An 18,687-nucleotide genomic window follows, 5' to 3' on the forward strand; every position below is an offset into this window, starting at 1 on the left:
TCTTACTTGACTCTGTGCAGAGATAGAAAATCTGTTTGTAATTATTGTCATTAATTTGTATTTCATTATCATCTTAATGTTCATTCAGGATTTGTTCTTGTGCTATGAGCTATATGGCCAGAGCCAAAAGAGAGCTCTGTGTGCATGGTAGGTATGGAGATGTGCCAGGCACAGTGTATGTCAATCAGATATCATATGGATGTGCTGGCTGTAGTATGCCCCAGGAGAGTGTGCTGCAAGTCCTGGCGTCATTTTGCCCTTCCTGGAAGTTGTATTCCTGTCTAAACTTCCTTATATAAAATTCTGTGGTATGAGTCCCATGCTGCTGAAGATGTGACTTCTTAAAAGGAAGGATGAATTGGATTGGAGGTTTCTTATTGAGAATTCATGGTGGAGAATGCATTTGTAAGCATTAGAATAAGTTGATGAATTTGATAATTTTATTTTGGGAGTTCTTTATTCTGGCTGAAGTGAGAGGTTTTTGAGGAACACATCTTTTCAGACACAATGGAACAGTAATTTGATTGAATTTCAAGGTTTAATGTCTTCATCATGTACTTTGAAGATGGGAGGTAAAGCGACTAGCAGAGCGTGTGTATCTTTTCCAGTTACAGAGTCCATAATGTCCATATTAAAATAAACTTTGCAGTAATTGATTTGGTCTTTTCTATGAAATAGATCCTTTGATATCTTCCTATGGAATTCTGTTGTATGAAAATTCATAATGAAATTACCAGAATTACAATGAAATATAAATAATCATAATAATTATTTTAAAAAATCTTATCAGAAGTAGATACATTTGTCAACTCTGTTATCTAAAAACATTCCTTGTGCTGCTTTTTAGAAATGACTGATTAACCTTTCAGTGTTTCCTTAGGATAACACATTAGTAGCAGACTGTTATTTCTGATAGGACAGACTTTACTTAAGGTGGTTAAGGGACAGCTTGGGGAACTGGCTGCATTTCAGGCCTGCAAATAATTTACTTTTGAACACTGACTAAGGGTTATGGCGACATATAACCAGATTTGATCCTCTGTAGCTTGATAGAAATTCACTGAACAACTTTTGAATTGTTGAAAGGATAATAAATCAGAGTGTCTTTGGTTGAATCATTGTAATTGTTTCCATTTGGACCTATAGTACTGTCTGGTTTTTATGGTTCTTTTTTAGGACTTAGGAGTCTTGGACTGGTATTTATTGTTCAAAATAATATATAGTACTACTGCTTTGGATGGAAAACAGTGCTACCATTCATATGTTTATAGATGCTGCTCTGCAAGGAAACGGGAGGCTGATTGTTTCTGTTCCTTGCCTTGCATAAGGAAAATAAAATACAAATCTATTTTACAATATTCTATAATAGAGTATAATGGCCAAGCAAGTCTACATCTAGACTTGCAAGGGTGGAACACTATAACACATTAGGCATCTTGATTTCACAAACATATTTTGGGGACTGGGTACACAGATCAGTTTTTTGGAGTGTTCTGTAATTAAGTTTTTTCCCTCTGAGTTCATATTCCCTATGAGTTCCCCCTGTTTTGGAAGTAAAGTACATCTAGAGAACACACAAGGATTTACGAATTAAAGAGCATCCACAAGGGCGATCCCTGCCTTGTTGCTCTTGGTCTGCATGGATTTTCAGTGATGAGCATTGTGCTGGGTGTTGCACAAACCCATGGCTGTACTGAGAGCTGGTTACTGTCCCAAACAATTTGGAGTGGCAGAGACGAAACTAATGTTGTGCATATTCTTTAGCATCTAGTTTAGGACTTGCTTCTTGATGCCAAATAGAAGTGCACTCAAACAGCAGACCCACTCATTCTCACCCCAGATATCATCTGCTCAAAAAGACTTGTAACTTTTAATGCTCAGTACTCATCAGAAGATTAATGCTTCTTTTGTATTTATAAATATATGCAAATATAGATCACCTTATTTAAAGGTTTAAGTTCTTGATTTTAGTCGATACTGCATGGTCACCCTCAATCAGTGTTACTTCAACTGAGCAGTTACAGCTGTTAAGACTATGAGGGAGTCTTTTCAGTATTTCATATCACTACTGTTACTCTCAAATGAACAATAAAAGTCACTTTCAAGCTTTTATTTAGGTGGTTCCAGCAATTCTTTGGAAGTGTACGAGTTAATGAGTGTGGGTATTCAGAATTAAAAATAAGGTGAATAAAGGGCAGTGAACATTAACCATAGTCTCTGGCAGAAGCTAGTATAAAATTTTTCATTTTGAGTATAAAGAGCTTTTTAAAGGGCAAAGGGTTTAAGATATAGGCAGCTTCATTAAAGAGGTGACAGTTCACTTGTTTCAGCATTTCATGCAAAGAATTGTGGCCAATTAACTGACGAGGGCATTCAGATATTACAGTGGATACACTGATATGATAGAACTTCATTATCGACTGCTATGAATAAAAATAGCATATTAATTAACGAACTGCCAGGAGAACCAGAATATTTTCACAAAATACCTTGAATAGTACAGTACCTTTTTTTCTTTTTTTCTTTTTTTTTTAAGTTAAATCATCATCGAGATGTTTGTGTATCTTATATTTGATACAGCTCTGTGACCCCCTGGAGCAATGGTGGGCTTGCATCTTCTGTAGATGCTTTTTTTTGTAGTGTTTCTGCTCTTTTTTTAAAAATGGTTCTCAAAATGGCAGCTGCTCCCCAGTATGTCCTGATGGAAAACAAATCAGATTATATTTTTCTAAAGAAGTTAAACAAAAATTTCTTAAATAAAGGTAGTTACTTATATTATATATGGTTACATATGTGTTCAAAAGAGGAGTGTGCTTTTATATGGCCTATTTCTGCTTTGAGCCTAATTGGTTATTTGTACATGCGATTATCTGATTTATGTTCACAAATTTGTAATTACATGTGCAAGTTATATGCAGAGATGAATACAGATGGTTGGAAAACAAGCCTGGAAGCAGGACTGTTCATTCCAACTAAAGTTCATACATTTAAATCATTGTTTCAGGCCATATGCAGACTCTAACAGACATAACCACAAGAGTTAGGCTTGCTTTACATTAGGAATCATCTCAGCAACTTGAAGTAAAAACTTTTTAAAAAAAACCTAAAGCTTGAAATTCTTTTAGATTTGTGTCATTGTGGATCAAGCCTTCCTTTGTGGCCTATTAACTCCATGCTTGACATTTTTATAATATATATAGTAGATGATGTTTTGAGGGGATGTTTTTAGAATTAAAAACCTAAGAAAAGATGAAAACAGTTGAGGAAAAAATAGGCTTTGCATCTGTTATAGTTTGGGGTTTCATGTGGGTGAATAACACTGTTAGAAGGAATCATTTAGCTTGCATATTTAAATTTTGGGTGCGGTTTATGCTGTAAGGTTGAGTGAAATGGGAAAGGCATCTGTTATAACTTGACAGAAAGAGGATTTTGTGGGAAGCATGCACTTTATATCACTACTTTTTTCCACTTTTTTTTTTAATTTTTTTGGTAGTTGCAGAATTATTCTGAAAAGACAGAAGTGTAAATAGGAGAAATAAACATGATTTTTCAAGGTTTTTTTGTTACTGTTTTATTGTTATTTTCTTGTTTTCTTGATATTGACAGTATTTCTAAATAACTTTATTCAGGATCAACAGTGCTGTGATTTCTTAATACTGTTTCTGAAGCAACGTTTATATAATCAAAAAATATATATCAATATGGTTTGAATCTGTGCATGAGTTCTCTTTAATAATTGCATTTCATTGTTCATTTAGACTTATTTTCAACTCTAGCTTGTATGGCTGTCATCATCAGAAGCTTGTGTTTCACAGTTATTACATAATCATGAGAGCCAGCATACTTACATGTTTTAAGAACTTTCAGGAAGATCTAGTGTTTCAGCTAATTAGATGAAGCAGTGAACTTTTTGACTTAATTTACTTCTGACATCATAATTCTGCCACCCAACAGAATTAGCTTCATTTCTTATCTATTTTTCCCTTTCCAATAGATGATTTACAGATCTCAATTTCATTAAGAGAACAGGCATATGTCAGTAATATTTTAAGCTTATGTACAATCACAGCTGTATTTAAATCCGGTACTGTAACTTACTCCAGTAACACTCAGATTTCTAACTGGTTTTGTTTAATTTCTTGCTCTTTAGATCATTCATATATTCAAGTAATATGATCAGTCACAGAGAATCCTTTTCTTATATTCTTTCATTGTGTTTTTAGCAGGACTTCAATCATCAAGGGAGAACTGGCAGGTGTTGCTGTAATATGTATTTTATATATTCTTGCACTCTTGTACCTTGTACCTTATACCCTTGTATCAAGAATATTACTACTCTTGCTGAAAAGCAGAGTGATTTGGACTGCAGTGTTGAGGAGGATGGAAATGACATGCTGTTTACATGACAGTTCTGTTAGGAAAAGGAATAATTTAACCAGGTTTTCTCTACCCCTGCAAAAGAGTAGCATCCAAAGACTAACCTGTGCTCCCGTATAACTGCAGTAAATGACTTTGGAATGGGATATGAAGTGAAATATATTTTCTTCCATTTATTTTTTCTTCCACTGATAAACTGGTATTGCATTTCTGACCCAATATCCACTATTGGCCATTTTGGTTCAAAAATAGCAGTAAAGTGTTCTGTTACTGAAATGCAATAATAGTTCATCAGCATGATTTCTCCATCGCTCACTCCTGTAACACAACCTAATTCTTTTGAAGATCATTCATGCACTTCTTTATGAAGATTTTGAAACAGATCTTTGTATTTATTTTTATCAGCATTGTTTGCTGTCTCAGTAACTCCTAATATATCATGAGTTCAGCACTAATTATTGCGTGAGAACATTTTCTGTTTAACTGTGAGAAGAAAAATAAATTTAAGGTAATTGCACTGAGAGTTTTATTGTTTTACAAGACTGCTGCAAGTAAAAAGGACATGGTGTGACTTCTAATGGTTGTTTTACTAACTGCCAAAATAAATGTATGCTCTGTCTTAGAATTGCGATTTTTTACTTTGTTCTTGAGTGGGAGCAGAAGGGGAAAACCTAAAATAGTAAAGTTTGGATTGATGTACTTTGTCATTTTTTTGCCTTTAAAATGCTACTTCAGTGCATTAGAAATATTTATGAAGGTTACCTTGGCAAGCATTTTCCAAGCAAAGGAATTAAATTACACAAAAGGTTTAGTCAGTCTTCCTAGACCTTATTTTTCAGTACTGACACGCCCTTGGCTCAAGTCTTGCTGGTGTGAAGGCAGCACGTATGATGCGAGCAGCATAGAAGCTATCCCAAAACCCACAAATTTAATGTGGGAAGAGTCCACTGCCTGTGCTTACAGGTGGTCACAGGGCAGCCCTGTCTTTGTATTAAGTCAGCAAGTGACATCTTCAGCCCTTTTGCAGCTTCTTTGAGGTCACAGGTTCTGTGTCAGGCTTTGAAGCACTTAGAGGACAGAACAGATGAGTAATAAAGCATAGATTTTCAAAATGTTAAATGCTGATGTAGCTAAAATTGGTGTTGATAATTCTTAGCTGATTTCGGCAGTTCTAAGAACTTAAAAAATATTTTAAAAATACATTAAATAAACACTCGAAATCCTTGTTACAGATTTGCTACCTATCACTTTTGGAGTATAACTTTTCCTGCCACTCCCCAGCATAACTGATTATAAAGCTGCCTGGCCAGTAGTAACTTCACTGCATCATGCATGCCCAGCTACAGATGAAGACAATATTTCTGTGCACTAAACTTGCTCGCAGACAAGATTAAAAATAAACCTTTAAATGTAGAAAACAAAACCTGAAATTAATTAATTTTATCAGGAAAGGCAGTTTGCCTTCTTACTACTGGTCAGACTTGCAGTTTTCTTTAGAGGTACTTCATGTATGTATTAAAAATAATTTTAAGGAGTAAAACTTCATTAATCAAATGATAATATCGCTCAATTGTTCCTCAAAATCAGGACATGAGAAAGGTAAATTCCAGAATTATCTCAACATTTTTAAACACTTTTAGTTTCCTAGCACATGTTTTGCCATGCAATTAGTCATCTGTAAAATGCTAGTGACGTGCTCTGAGAATTATAGACTACTCAGGAAGAGTTTCAGGTGTTTTGGAGCCAAACCTTCCTTGGTGCTCAAAGGTCTTAACAGAAATCAGTAGGAGGTCTACTTACCTAAGGCTTTCAAGTGAGACCCTTAAATTTTAACATCAAGTCTGTCTTCTGGCAAATAGTAATAAAAGCTGAATGCGGCCTGGTTACATTTAAAGCCAAGTAGATTAACTCATACTGTTGTCCTGTTGTCTCTTCCCATGTGATTGTACAGGGCCAGGTTTTCTGTTGATTATGTCTGCTTTTAATTTAGTTTATTAATTTTGATAGTTAGCACTATCAAAACATTTCTAGGAGCCAGCTCATACTTGATAATACAACTGAAATTATGTAAAACTTAAAAAATATTATCAAAGCATAACATTTAAACTGATAAGGAACACAGATCCTTCAATTTCTTATTCTTTAATTCAGCCATCTGTTGTTTTCTAGATTTGATAAGACAGGAAGGATATAAGACTAATATATGTTGATCAAAAGCTCAAAAAATAACTGTATTCTCAGCCTTAAATGTAGTCTCAATTGCTTCTTATGCTAATCACAGTGCAGTAGACCAATACACCCTTTTTCTTCAAAGATGAAAATGCTACAGCCATAGTATTTCTTGATGTATTTATGAAATTGAAGGGATGGAATACAAATCTGGCCAAAAAATGATGGATTTATTTTCAGTCATTCTGGAAAGTGTTCTGGTTATCTAACTAGCTGATCTTAGTGAAGAGTATATTTGAGACTTTCAAGATTCATTAATCTGCACATTGAGTTCCTCATTCACATAATGGCATCTTGTAACTGTAAACCATGATAATTTCTACAAAAATAAAGATCAGTTTTCTGTGGGAATGTCTTTTAAGACTTGAGAAAATTCTGATAATTTTATCGCAAACTAACAGAAGCTTATAGAAGGCTGATGGATTTTCATGGGAATAAATACTTTTAGGTGCTTCACTTCAAAAACTTGGTTACTAATTTAGTCATACACAGTCCTGTAGAAAGCTTTCATTTTCTTCCTCAATGTATGTTATCTCACATGTGATAATTTAAGTTTTAGAGCAGAAAATGTCTAACTTATTCATATTTCTAAAAGCAGAAAGATGAAAGATATCTTTTAGATAGCTTTTCTAATGGGTAAGCAAGGAACTCTCAACTTCCTTATAAACTTTTCCCCAGGTCTTTTAAACCAGTTAATCTTGTGGCTTCCTTGAATCTTTGTTGATATTGTCTAATTTCTGCTTTCTCTAATTTACTCTTCAAAGAACGAAACAGTAGACAGGAAGATCAGCTATGACTTCCAGATGTAGCGCTGTTTCTTCCTGTGTCTTCTTGTAGAGTCCCAAAACACTCCTTGACTTATCTGTACTATAACCTGAGGTATTCACAAGGTATTCGCTTTGGCTTTTGGGGTTTTGGCATTTCAAACTGTTTATCTTGGCTCTAAAAAATCCAGACTTTAGACATCTTCAAAATCAAAATTGATCATCTTTGAGTAGTTTAACTGTTGTGATAATTAGCATTTACATAAGTCAATTGTGCTTTCAGAAAAAAGTGTAGTTCTTCCAATAATTGTATTTCTATAAAAGACAAAATCTTACAATGTCTTTTATATGTCTATAAAAGCTTAAATACAAAATCTAAATCTGAGTAAAAATGGTATTATTGTCAGCTTTTAAATGATGATTTTTGTATCTCAGTGCCACCAACTAGAAGGAAAAATTACATTGCTCTGGCATTTCAGTGTATCTTTTACATAATAAATCAACTCATACCTATTTAAATTATGTTTATTTTTTTTTATACTGAAGACCAATCTACTGATTTTGATAGAAAATAGGAATATGAGCATGTTGAAGGTTTCTTATCTTGGAATGAAAATAAACATGCCCTAATCTAAAAAATAAGTAGGTCTTTACTATACTCAAGTTTATGAAAAATACCAACAAAATGATTCATTAAGCTATTTTTATCATCCTGTTTGTGATAGTTAAACTAATTTGCTATGCTTTTGATGTTTTTTTTAAAGAGTTTATCATATAGCTGTAAAAATGATAATGAACTACAAAACAACATGCGAATTTTCAATTCTAGTCAAAGTGATTAGTTTTTAAAGTAATTTTTCATGCTATTTTCTCCACAACATTGGTAATGATTCATACAAAATTCTTGCAATTCTTATACTTTGAAAACAAATCTTACAAAATGGTAGTATTTCAAGTTAGTAGTATGGTTAATGAAACAAATGCTTAACAAATGACAACTAACAAATTAAGTCAATTATTGCTGCTCAATCAGTTATTAAGGACAATTAGATGTATTAATCTTAATTGTGTATTGCATAGTCTACCATGCCTCTAAATCAGATCTTCCAGGTCTGAAGAAATAATTCTTAATTTCTCTTAGAGTATTTTTCTCCTTGTTATAAGAAAAAAACCCACATTTCTTAAATAGGTATGGGCCTTTTAATAGTAGATTTGAACTAGTGTAATTTAAAAATTCTATCAGGATTTAATAGGTTTCCTTCTCAGAAATTTCATTTAAATAGAATCACAGAATAAGACGAGTTGGAAAGGCACTGTAAGGATCAAGTCTAGCTCCTGGCCTTGCACAGGACCATCCCCAAATCACACAATTTACCTGAGAGTGTTATCCAAACACTCCTTGAATGCCAGGCTTGGTGCTCTGACCACTTTCCTGGGGAGCCTGTTCCAGTACCCAACCATCTACGGGGTGAAATATTATTAGTAAGATTGGAATTGAGAGTTTAGGACTTCATGAAAGCTTTCACTTGGTAAACTTTGGGATAATTCATGGAATGGAGTTAGGTTGCTGGACTCATTTATGGCTTTGAGTGTGACCCTGCCCTCCCCTCCTGTTGTATACAATAGCACAAACAATCTGACTGTAGAAGGTGACCAAAGGAAGAGTTATGCCTTGGTTATTTCAGTATCATTCACCTATAATTGGCTGCTGACCTTTGTTTGGAGATTTTGTCCATGACTGTCTTCCATTAGGCTCTGAAGAGGGGTGGTTTTATTCCTCAAAATAAAGGACAAAAGCATTCAGGCTTCACCATGGCTATACTTGGTAGTTAACATCAAAGTGGGTCTTTGCAGGTGTGAACTTGCATTTTATGAAGACCTGGGAGTCATTGGTACATTGTACATTGTGCCACATTGCCCTGCTTGTGTTCTGTTATGCAGTTGTCAGACCCTTCAATAGTCACAATAGTGATTTGAGTACTTCATCATAGATACTTAAATGAAACCATTAAAGTTTTCCTACACAGTGGCATTTTTTGGTGGGTGAATATATTAGAAACACTCCATTTAAATCAGATCATTTTGGTCTATAATGTTTTGTTCAGTTTTATGTGTATTCATGGTATGTTTATTTTTATTGTAAATCACAAAGGAAATATCAAAAAAAATCTGAAGGTACTTAATTTGGTTTTGTGAGTTGGATTAAGACAATGTTATTTATCTACAATTGTTTTTCTTGCCGTTTTGAACATGTGACAATTTTGTTTATATTAAAGAAAATCAAAAATCCCAAACCAATCAAAGAAATTACCAGCCTTATAATTTTAATAATGACCTCAGCTCAGGACATTAAGTTAGGAATTAATGATTAGTTAAGGTTAATGACTCAATGCCTTGAGTCATTAAACTTCAAGAAAATGCTCTGTACTTTGATTGTTTTTGGTTTATTAAAGTTAGGTTGTAGAAGGTGCCAAAAAAAAAGGAAAAAAAGAGAAAGTATTTCCAAACACAATGGAAACTAACATGAACAGAAAACAGAAGTATTTTAATATCTGCCTCATTCTGCAGGCCCAGTATAACTAGAAATGCCATTATCCCTGATTAGAGTTTTGTTAATATGAGGGCCTAAGGAGCAAAACCTTTCATACCCAACTTTCTTTTCTTTCTTGTTCTGAAAGAAATTAAGAACTTTGAATGTTTGGGAGATCATAGGTTAACACTGCAGTTATAGAGCAGCACATCACCTTATTCTCTGAAGTTATTCTACAATGTCCCCTAAATGAGCAGTTACAGAATGTTGCAGTGGTACCATGCTGTGATCTGTACATAGGAATACAAGCCTTTGGATATATATTGTATGAGCAGATACATATTTGTATGTAAGTGGGCAATAAGTATTTTCATCATCATCCGTCTCTGATTTGTATGCCACTTGGACAGTCCAGGAGATGGAAAGTTGTGTATGTGAGCATTTAACAGACAAGGAGTGCTTAAACCTGAAGCCCTTTATTCTTCCATACTGGACACATGTAAGCTGCTGTGATGGCTTTTGCTCAACAATATTGTACAAATAATTCCGAGTCCTTTCTGACATAAAGTAGTATATTTGAAGTAAGGTGTCTTAGTGAGATTTTCACTTTAAATAGAATAAGGGTTAAATGATAACTTGACTTATCTTTTAAATGACAAAAAATAAAGAAATTGCAAGACCTTTTCACACATTAGATATGTATTGTCATTTATCATCTAGATATCAGGCTAGCAGTGCGAAGTAATAAAACATATCATCGAAAAATGTGCTATAGGTCTGAATCACTCTTTCATTCCACCTCCCAGCTAACTGTAGTATTAAATCAAACAAGCAGAACATTTCCTTAGGCAGCCATTGCCTTTTAATTTCCTGAAGAACCTTAAAATATCATTCATTACAAGTACTACACATATTTGGTTTTTAAAAGTCTCATAAATCAATAGCAGGCTGACTGTAATAATTATTACAAGTTAGTGCATAATTTTCGTGCTGAAGGCTGCATGCAGAACTTTAGCATATGCAAACGAGGCAATTCAAACTGTGTATAGATATTAATATGAAGAAGCAGGTAACGAGGTGCAGGCTATGAATTATGCATCAAGAGCGGCTGATCTTCAATGAGGAAAATGAATTCAGCATGTAATCTAATTAGTGATGGAAGTCTATTACATCTAACTGCAAAAGCAACCGTCCTTGAAACAAATTTATTTACAGTCCATGTTACCACTTGAAACAACTTTGAAATTATGTGTAAGACAACAGCTTAATTGTAAAAATTTTTTTGTTTGTTTGTTTCAGTTCTAGACCTGGAAGGCCTCCTAAGAGGACTCAAAGTGTCACCTCCCCAGAGAATTCTCATATCATGCCACATTCTGTCCCAGGCCTAATGTCTCCTGGAATCATCCCGCCAACAGGTAGGATCACCAGAAACACCTTCACGTGGGCAATCATATGAATGAATGGCTTATATCCACTTGTTAATAGATTGACAGTCTAGGAAAGCAGCAGACAAATATCACAATAGTTCCCCTAATGTTACATTATTGGTAGACAAGCATGTTGTATGTAATGGAAAGTGGGGCGGCTTAGTACTTCAAATATTGAAACAAAGTATTGAACAAATAATAATCCTTTATGATTTTCCCCCTTTTTTTTCTTTATAAACAAAAACCTTTCAAAGCATGAATTACCTATCATTAGACAATAATCTCCCTATTAATTTTTAATAGATTAGATATCTTCTGCTTTTTTTGCTGCTTTGCTTCATTAGATAATGTCATCATGAATATAGTTGCCTGAAGAAACCGAGTTAGTTAAAATAACTCCATGCTGCACACATGTCTTTCTTAATTTTTCATCCTGAAATTCTATTTTTGATATGTCTCCTGAGGCCTTACACTAATATAAAGTCCTGTAACAATCTGTTTCTCATACCACTATTTCCTTTTGAAAGTTCCTGTACCATCTCCTAGCAGTGACTTGTTCTTAAACATAGTTCAATTTAAGAAAGGCTGTGTTGCAGGGAGGAGATGAACAGATGAGGAGTCACCCAAAGATGGAGGCACCCAATAGTCAAGCTGCAGGTGGTGCTGCATTCTCTCTCTTCATGTTACCAGTTGAACATTGGGACTTGTTTCAGCAAAGTCCACCTGAGCTTCTGCTTCTTGCCCAGTTATTTCCTTCTTGTTTGCATGGCTCTGTCTCTAACACCGATTTTCTCTAAGGCAAAGGAAAGATAATTAACTAGACAGATCAAATAGAGAGGAAGATTACTTGATCTTGTGGACCGGATGGATGGGTGGATATTTGAGTACAAGCCCATGATCACGTCTCTCTAAGTACCAGCATGATTTTTGGCATGGTTTTGGTCACAGATGACTAGCATTCTCAAAAGAAATGGTCAGTTCAGGAAACAGCAGATACCAGAAACTGTTTGAATGTAAATGTCTTGTCTGGAGGAAGGAGGAAAGTAAAGGTGGCTTAGCTCAGTGCATAAAAGAGGGCCTGTACTTTGGCCTTAGGTTCAGGAGCTGCTTTACATGATGAGATGGACACATAGACAGAACTATTTAGTTTGAAATTTAATGCTTTTTAAAGAAGAAGAGGAGTAACAAAATGAAGGGACTTCAGATAACAAAGATTGGTAGGAGAGAGTTATAAAATAAGGAGAGGGGAAGGAAGGACGAGACTGAGAGTGTAGGGGAGTATGGGGAAATGTCAGACAAGTGGTAGTCTGGGCAGGTATGACCAGCAAAAAAAACCAACAATTTGGATTAAAATAATTTATACAATATAATTTACAGGATAAAATCTTGTATAGAAAATGGAGATAATTCAGAGTCAATGCAACATGAGAATAGTAGATGGGATCAATGTGGGGAGAGAATGAAAGTTTTTATTGGGCCAACACATTCGTGTTCACGAGGGAGAGATCAAAAACTGCAGAAGCAAAGGGAAATTATTTGGAGGAAGTAAGGCAGGAAAATATCAAAGAAAAAAATGCATGTGAAAAGTAGAAAGGAGATGAAAGAAATCAGAAACAAATAATCAGGCCAAAAAGAGGGAGACGGGAAAAGAAACCTTGTCAACAGTATCATTTGGGGTTTTGTGTTACAGTTAATATCTAAGAGCAGATCACCTCTTGATTTTTTATTTTAAGAAAGCAATTTAAAACCACAACTAATGCCTGAAAGTATCCAATTCCTCTCTAGTCCTTTAAAGCTGGTCATAACAAGTTAACAATAAAAATATATGGTACTAAAATGAGATATCCAATTTCTTAGAGTATCAGCCCACAAAACCAGATGCAGATAGTTTTAAAATGATGGTTGAAAAAAAAATAGAAGAAAATAATTCAAAATTAAAGAAAATAACGTATATGTAAGATTATCATTCATCAAATCCTTTTTGGATGGTATTGCTTTGTGAGTCCTTTTCAAAAGAAGAAAGGTTTAAATGCAATCGGTATTACATTTGAACTGGTTTCACATTACATGGCTTACCACAACAGAAGGAGTGGTATGATTTTTTTCCCATTGTGGTGGCGTTGAGTCTCAGCACAAAAAATGCAAACAATAGCTCTGATAGAAGTGAGCTCTGGGGTCTAGTGTTCCATGAGATATGCAAAGGTTCAGCAGAGATAAAGAGCATCATGACAGCAGTGCTACATGACAGTCATTCCAGCATTTTATAGACAGGCAAGTATAAAAATAGACTTACAATCTGATCTTATGAGTTCAAAACAATGAAAATTTGTGGGTCTACATTGTAAATAAGTACCAAAACTACTGTAAGAGCCCTGCAAAGAAAAGACTGTGACAACTGCAGTAGATGATGTCGATGCCATAGTTACATGCTGCTGCATTAGTTGATACAAGAAAAATCTTGCCAGTTGTAAACTTCTACTCTATATTTTGACTGTATATAAAGAAAACCACTGGCTAGTTGAGGTTGTCAGGCACCACTGGAGGTCACCTAGTCCAGCCTCTGCTGGTCAAAGTGAGATCACTCAGAGCAAGTTGTTCAGGTCTGGATACACTTGAGATTCTCTGAGTATCTTTGAGGATAGAGACACCATGACATCTCTTTGCAGCTTGTTCCAATGTTTCACTATTTTCAAAATAATATTGGGGTTTTTTTTTTACTTTCCAGTGGAATTACCTGTATTTCAATTTGTGTTTGCTGGACCACATTTGAGAAGTCTGGTTCCATCTCTGTACTTACCAGGTTTTCTTACACATTATTAAGATACCCCTATGTATTTTCCAGGTTGAACAGTCCCAGCTCTCTCAGTCTCTCTTGCTATGACAGGAATTTCAAAAGATGGTTCTTCATTTGAGAAGTTTGTGAAGTGTGAATTTCCTGTTAGTATCTAGCTCTAAGCAGAAGAAATAAAAATACTGGATTATTAAGTGCTTCCTACCCCTTCTCTCTCTCTTTTTTTTTTCCTTTGTAATAACTTCTTCTTTTTAAACTTTTTGATTGATTTAATAATCTGAGTGTAATAACTAAGTTTCCTTTCTGCCTACAAAAAAGTATAAGTGATCACACAAACAATTATGTGCTATTTAATGCTCTTTAAGTATAGAGATCTGCAATTATTAGGTATATCTAGGATACACAATGCTATGATTTAATGCATGATTTTTACTTGAAAAGTTTCCTTCTTTTGCAGTGTGCTGCATAATGCAGAAATAGAGATTTAAAGGTGGAAATCTTGATTTCTCAAGTGTCTGGTTCTGCATGCATCATTTATGTGTGCAAATAATACTGGTATTAAACTGTATCTGAGATTTCTCATTATATTCCAGGACTGTATATTCTGTATATTTTTGTAGGAGGCCAAGTTAAGGAACCCTTGAAAATATTTTATATCACTGATATAAACTCTGAAAACACATGCAGAGAACATTGCATCATCACTTAGAATGAACTTGCTAAGTATTTAGTGACAAAGATGAGATATAGGAATGATATACTGAAGGAAAATAAAAGAGAAAAAAGGTATAATATTCCATATTTTTTTCATGAACTATAAATTGAAGAAGTGAGGATCACCCTTCAATTGATATTCTGTCCATTTTATTACTATTAAATATTACCCGTAATTGCTGATCTATCACTGTCTTTAACTAAGATCAATTTACAGAATGCTCCCAAATTTATAAAAGACTGGTCACTTCACAAAGGATAATCTTTTATTTATGAAAATAAATACATAGGACCTCTGACAGTGTGACAAAATGAGAAATGTGTAATAACAGGAAATGAAGAGCTTCACAGATTATCCAGAGAATTAAAATCTGCCTATGTTACAAATTGTGTAGTAAGAAGAAAGAATTTGGTGTAGGCTCAAACAGTTGTAATGACATTTCCGGCTTATCTAGAAAACACCTTGAAATCCTTCCAAAACTGTATGGCTCGTCATACTTAACTTTGATCTGCTGTCTCTCTGTACTGCAGATCTTTTCTTGGCTAATGTGCTTCAAAAGTTGTCTAAAGTTGAAACAGTAGATGATTGTAATTGTGCTCAATCAGAAAAAGGTGCTGTATGTCCTGAGTGTATGATATACATTGTGGTCTGTACTTTTATGTCTGGAGTGGCTATATGACATATAAAATGATATTTCTATTATTTTTCATACAAACTTTGAAACACAATTTTCTTCAATTTTCTAATTATTTGGTAATTATTCTTCAGTATTTTAGGTTTTGAATCTGCTTTTAAAACTCCTTAATTCTTCTGCAACTTGGCCTACTGAGCCTGAAATCTACAGTGATGAAATGAGTAACTGCAATCTCTTATGCTTATTTCAGGAACTGCATTTTTCAAAGATCAAATGAGATATAAAGCGCTTTTGGAAATTGCTGACATAGGGCAGGATAAGAATGTTCCTTTATATATTGATATATATCTACAGATAGATCTTTGTCAATTAAAAAAAGTAATTTCAAAGCATGTTTAATTTATTACATTACTTTTACATTAAATTAATCTGAACAATTATTGTTATTATTATTATTAGCATTAGCATTAGTATTAGTATTATTTTGAACAGGTTTGCTTTATGATAGGTACTTCTATATAACTATTCCACATCTTAATCCAGACTGTTTCAGTGTAATGATACGAAGTTTCCTCTAAACTGTTTCATGTGTATGAATTATACCTGCTCCCTTTTATTAAACCATTCTTCCTTTCTTTTTTTAATGGTAATCTGAAGATATAATTTCTAATTTCATCCTTATTTTCCCTCTTGCTGTGGGCCAGAATCAATATAGGAATATTCCAACTTTCATCTTGTACAAAATTCTTTGCACCACAAAGCATTTTTATGGGTAGTTAGAATAAGGAGAGGGTTGAAAGGTATCGTGTAGATTATTTCAGTTTGGAGGGCAAACGTTGTTTGCAGATGCAGCAATTGATAAAGTGCGATAATGTTTTTGCTAAAGTAGATGATGAAATTATTTGGTGTTTAAAGAAAGATTAATCACATAATTAAATAATTTCATTTTCTCTGGCCCATAGTTATTGATGTTGTATTAGGCAGACTGAAAGAATGGTTAAAATATAATTATCGTTGTTACTCTATTGACATCATATTGCCAAGAAATGAAATCTGTAGCTAGAAGTATTTCCTCCTGACAGTCTGAATTCTGTAAGGTTTTAAGAATATATTTAATTTACTGAAATTAATAGAGTTGAGTATTCCAGGGGCTAGAAATTATAACTTCGGATTACATAGTAATTTTGAGAAGCAAATCTATCGTTCAATAATTTATTTTATGAACTGTGTAGCTTTTGAGATCCTGTGTTGATTAAAAAGATACACATTGATAAAACTGAGTGCAGTTGTTCACTTGTTTTAAAATACATTCCCTGTTAACACAATATTTTGGTTATTAGTGTTAAATCATTTTTATCGTTAACATTGGTTTTGATTGGTGTTATAGGATGATAAGCTGTTTATCTGTTGGGGCTGAACTAACTTACTGTAAGGACAAGCCACAAAGTCCCACTTTGAGAGTGACAAACTGTAACCCATTCAAGACTGAATCAAATTACGTAAAACCTTTTTGGACTTTATTAAGGAAGTGGTCATTATAATTAATGTGAAAGCTTCTGTTGTGTTCACTAGTTAATGTATCAGTGGGAAAATAAAACAACTTAACTCTGTAAATATATTTTTTCATCGTTTTTAAAATAATAATTAAGGTGTAATTCAGGCCACTTGTCATCTCCTGAAAACAGTCATAATTTTGTCATACTATCATCCCACTGAACAGCTAGCTATAATCTGCTTTATCACAAGAAGTTTTATCGCTGAAAACTGCTTCTTGAAGCTCACTAATTTTAAGTTCCCTTACATTTTTCAGTCATAAAATCTTTTCAAAACCAAGGCTTACTTGCAGAAATTGAACCTTTTTTATTATGGGAAATTAATCAAGAAGAGCTTGTACATTTTGAAACATTGTATCATACAACACTACATATATTTAAAGCTTAAAAGGTACTGCTGGAAAACTGTGTAAGTCAGTCACTCCTCATGCAGGTCCACCCACTGCTCATTGAGAGCCATCCCTAGATTGAACTGTTTCCAGAAATGCTCCCAGCTTTTTTGATGTAAAGGCAACAAGCTGGGTCACTTCCAAAGAGACTCTGGGATTAAATATTTAAGCAGCGAGCATAGTCATGTACTTTGACATGCTCAAGGTACTCAAAGAAAAACCTGAGTGAAGTTATTTGCATTTTAAGCTATAGTTATAAGCTAGTGAATCCTCCTACTTGTATGTTGTGAGTACTCAGTGTTAGGTTGTGATATGCACAGATTTTGAGATAAAAGTTTTTTTATACTTTATGGATCACAGAATAATTTTGCCCTCTGAAATCTAAGATCTTAACCATATTGATTTCTGGATTTCCCCAAAAGAATGCTATTCCTGTAGCAGTTATGTAGGATCCCAGTTGAATTACCATATTATGTGAATGAACTACTAGAAAATATTAGATAAGCCTTTAATGATATGTGATAATTTCCATATATAGGCATCTTTTCAGGGTAGATTTGACATGATCATAAAAGAAAGAAAAAGTTTTGGATTTTGTAAGCAACCCTCTCCCCACTTCCAGTTTCTCGTTTCAAATAATAGAAGCATATTAAAACACCTTGGGAGAAAAAGCTCCCCACTTTTTAGAACAATATTTAATTAAAAGTCTGTTATCATAACAGTTTGCTGTTAAACAAGTAACATGTAAACTGAAACAAAATTAAAAACAAACAAAACACCAAACTCTTGATACAAAAGAAAGCAATTAAAACCTTATTCTTAAAGGCGGGTATGTGGTGACATTATCAGTGACTACATTAGGACCTAGCAATGGAAGTATTTCTATAGCTTTCTGAATCCAAACATTCTATTGATTGTAATTAAACAATTTTTAAAAAAGATATATATTGCAGAATATGCTGTTCATTTCTTAAAATTAAATTATTCAAATTGTAAGCTTCTCAGCTGTGGGTTATACTGTGATTTTCTTGTTGCTCAGATTTCAGGCAGAGTCTTTCAATAGAAAAGCATCAAGATAATCATAATCCTGTGTTTACAGTTTTTCATATAATAAACCTGTTGGTTTTCCACCCACTCCTGCTTTTTAGTGAGAATGTTCAGCCAAAATAATTTGATTCCAAATCATTTAATCTCTAATTTGTTCAAAACGAACCTTTTGTAGAGCAAACAACACATTGCCATTTTAAACTTGAAATACAGAGTATTATTTTGTTAAAC

At 33.9% G+C, this 18,687-nt stretch overlaps 1 protein-coding gene across 8 annotated transcripts in view; it reads left to right on the plus strand.

Moving 5' to 3' along the window:
* DACH1 (dachshund family transcription factor 1) overlaps positions 1–18,687 on the plus strand; it is a 353,868-nt gene that overhangs the window by 136,912 nt on the left and 198,269 nt on the right. For all 8 annotated transcript variants that reach the window (XM_086881091.1, XM_086881089.1, XM_086881093.1 and 5 more), the window contains exon 2: positions 11,200–11,315. In XM_086881091.1, coding sequence (XP_086737217.1) covers positions 11,200–11,315 — 116 coding nt within the window. The remainder of the gene's footprint in view (positions 1–11,199; positions 11,316–18,687) is intronic.

This window comes from Cyanistes caeruleus, chromosome 3 (assembly GCF_971803275.1).
Source record: "Cyanistes caeruleus chromosome 3, bCyaCae1.hap1.1, whole genome shotgun sequence".
Classification (NCBI taxonomy): domain Eukaryota; kingdom Metazoa; phylum Chordata; class Aves; order Passeriformes; family Paridae; genus Cyanistes; species Cyanistes caeruleus.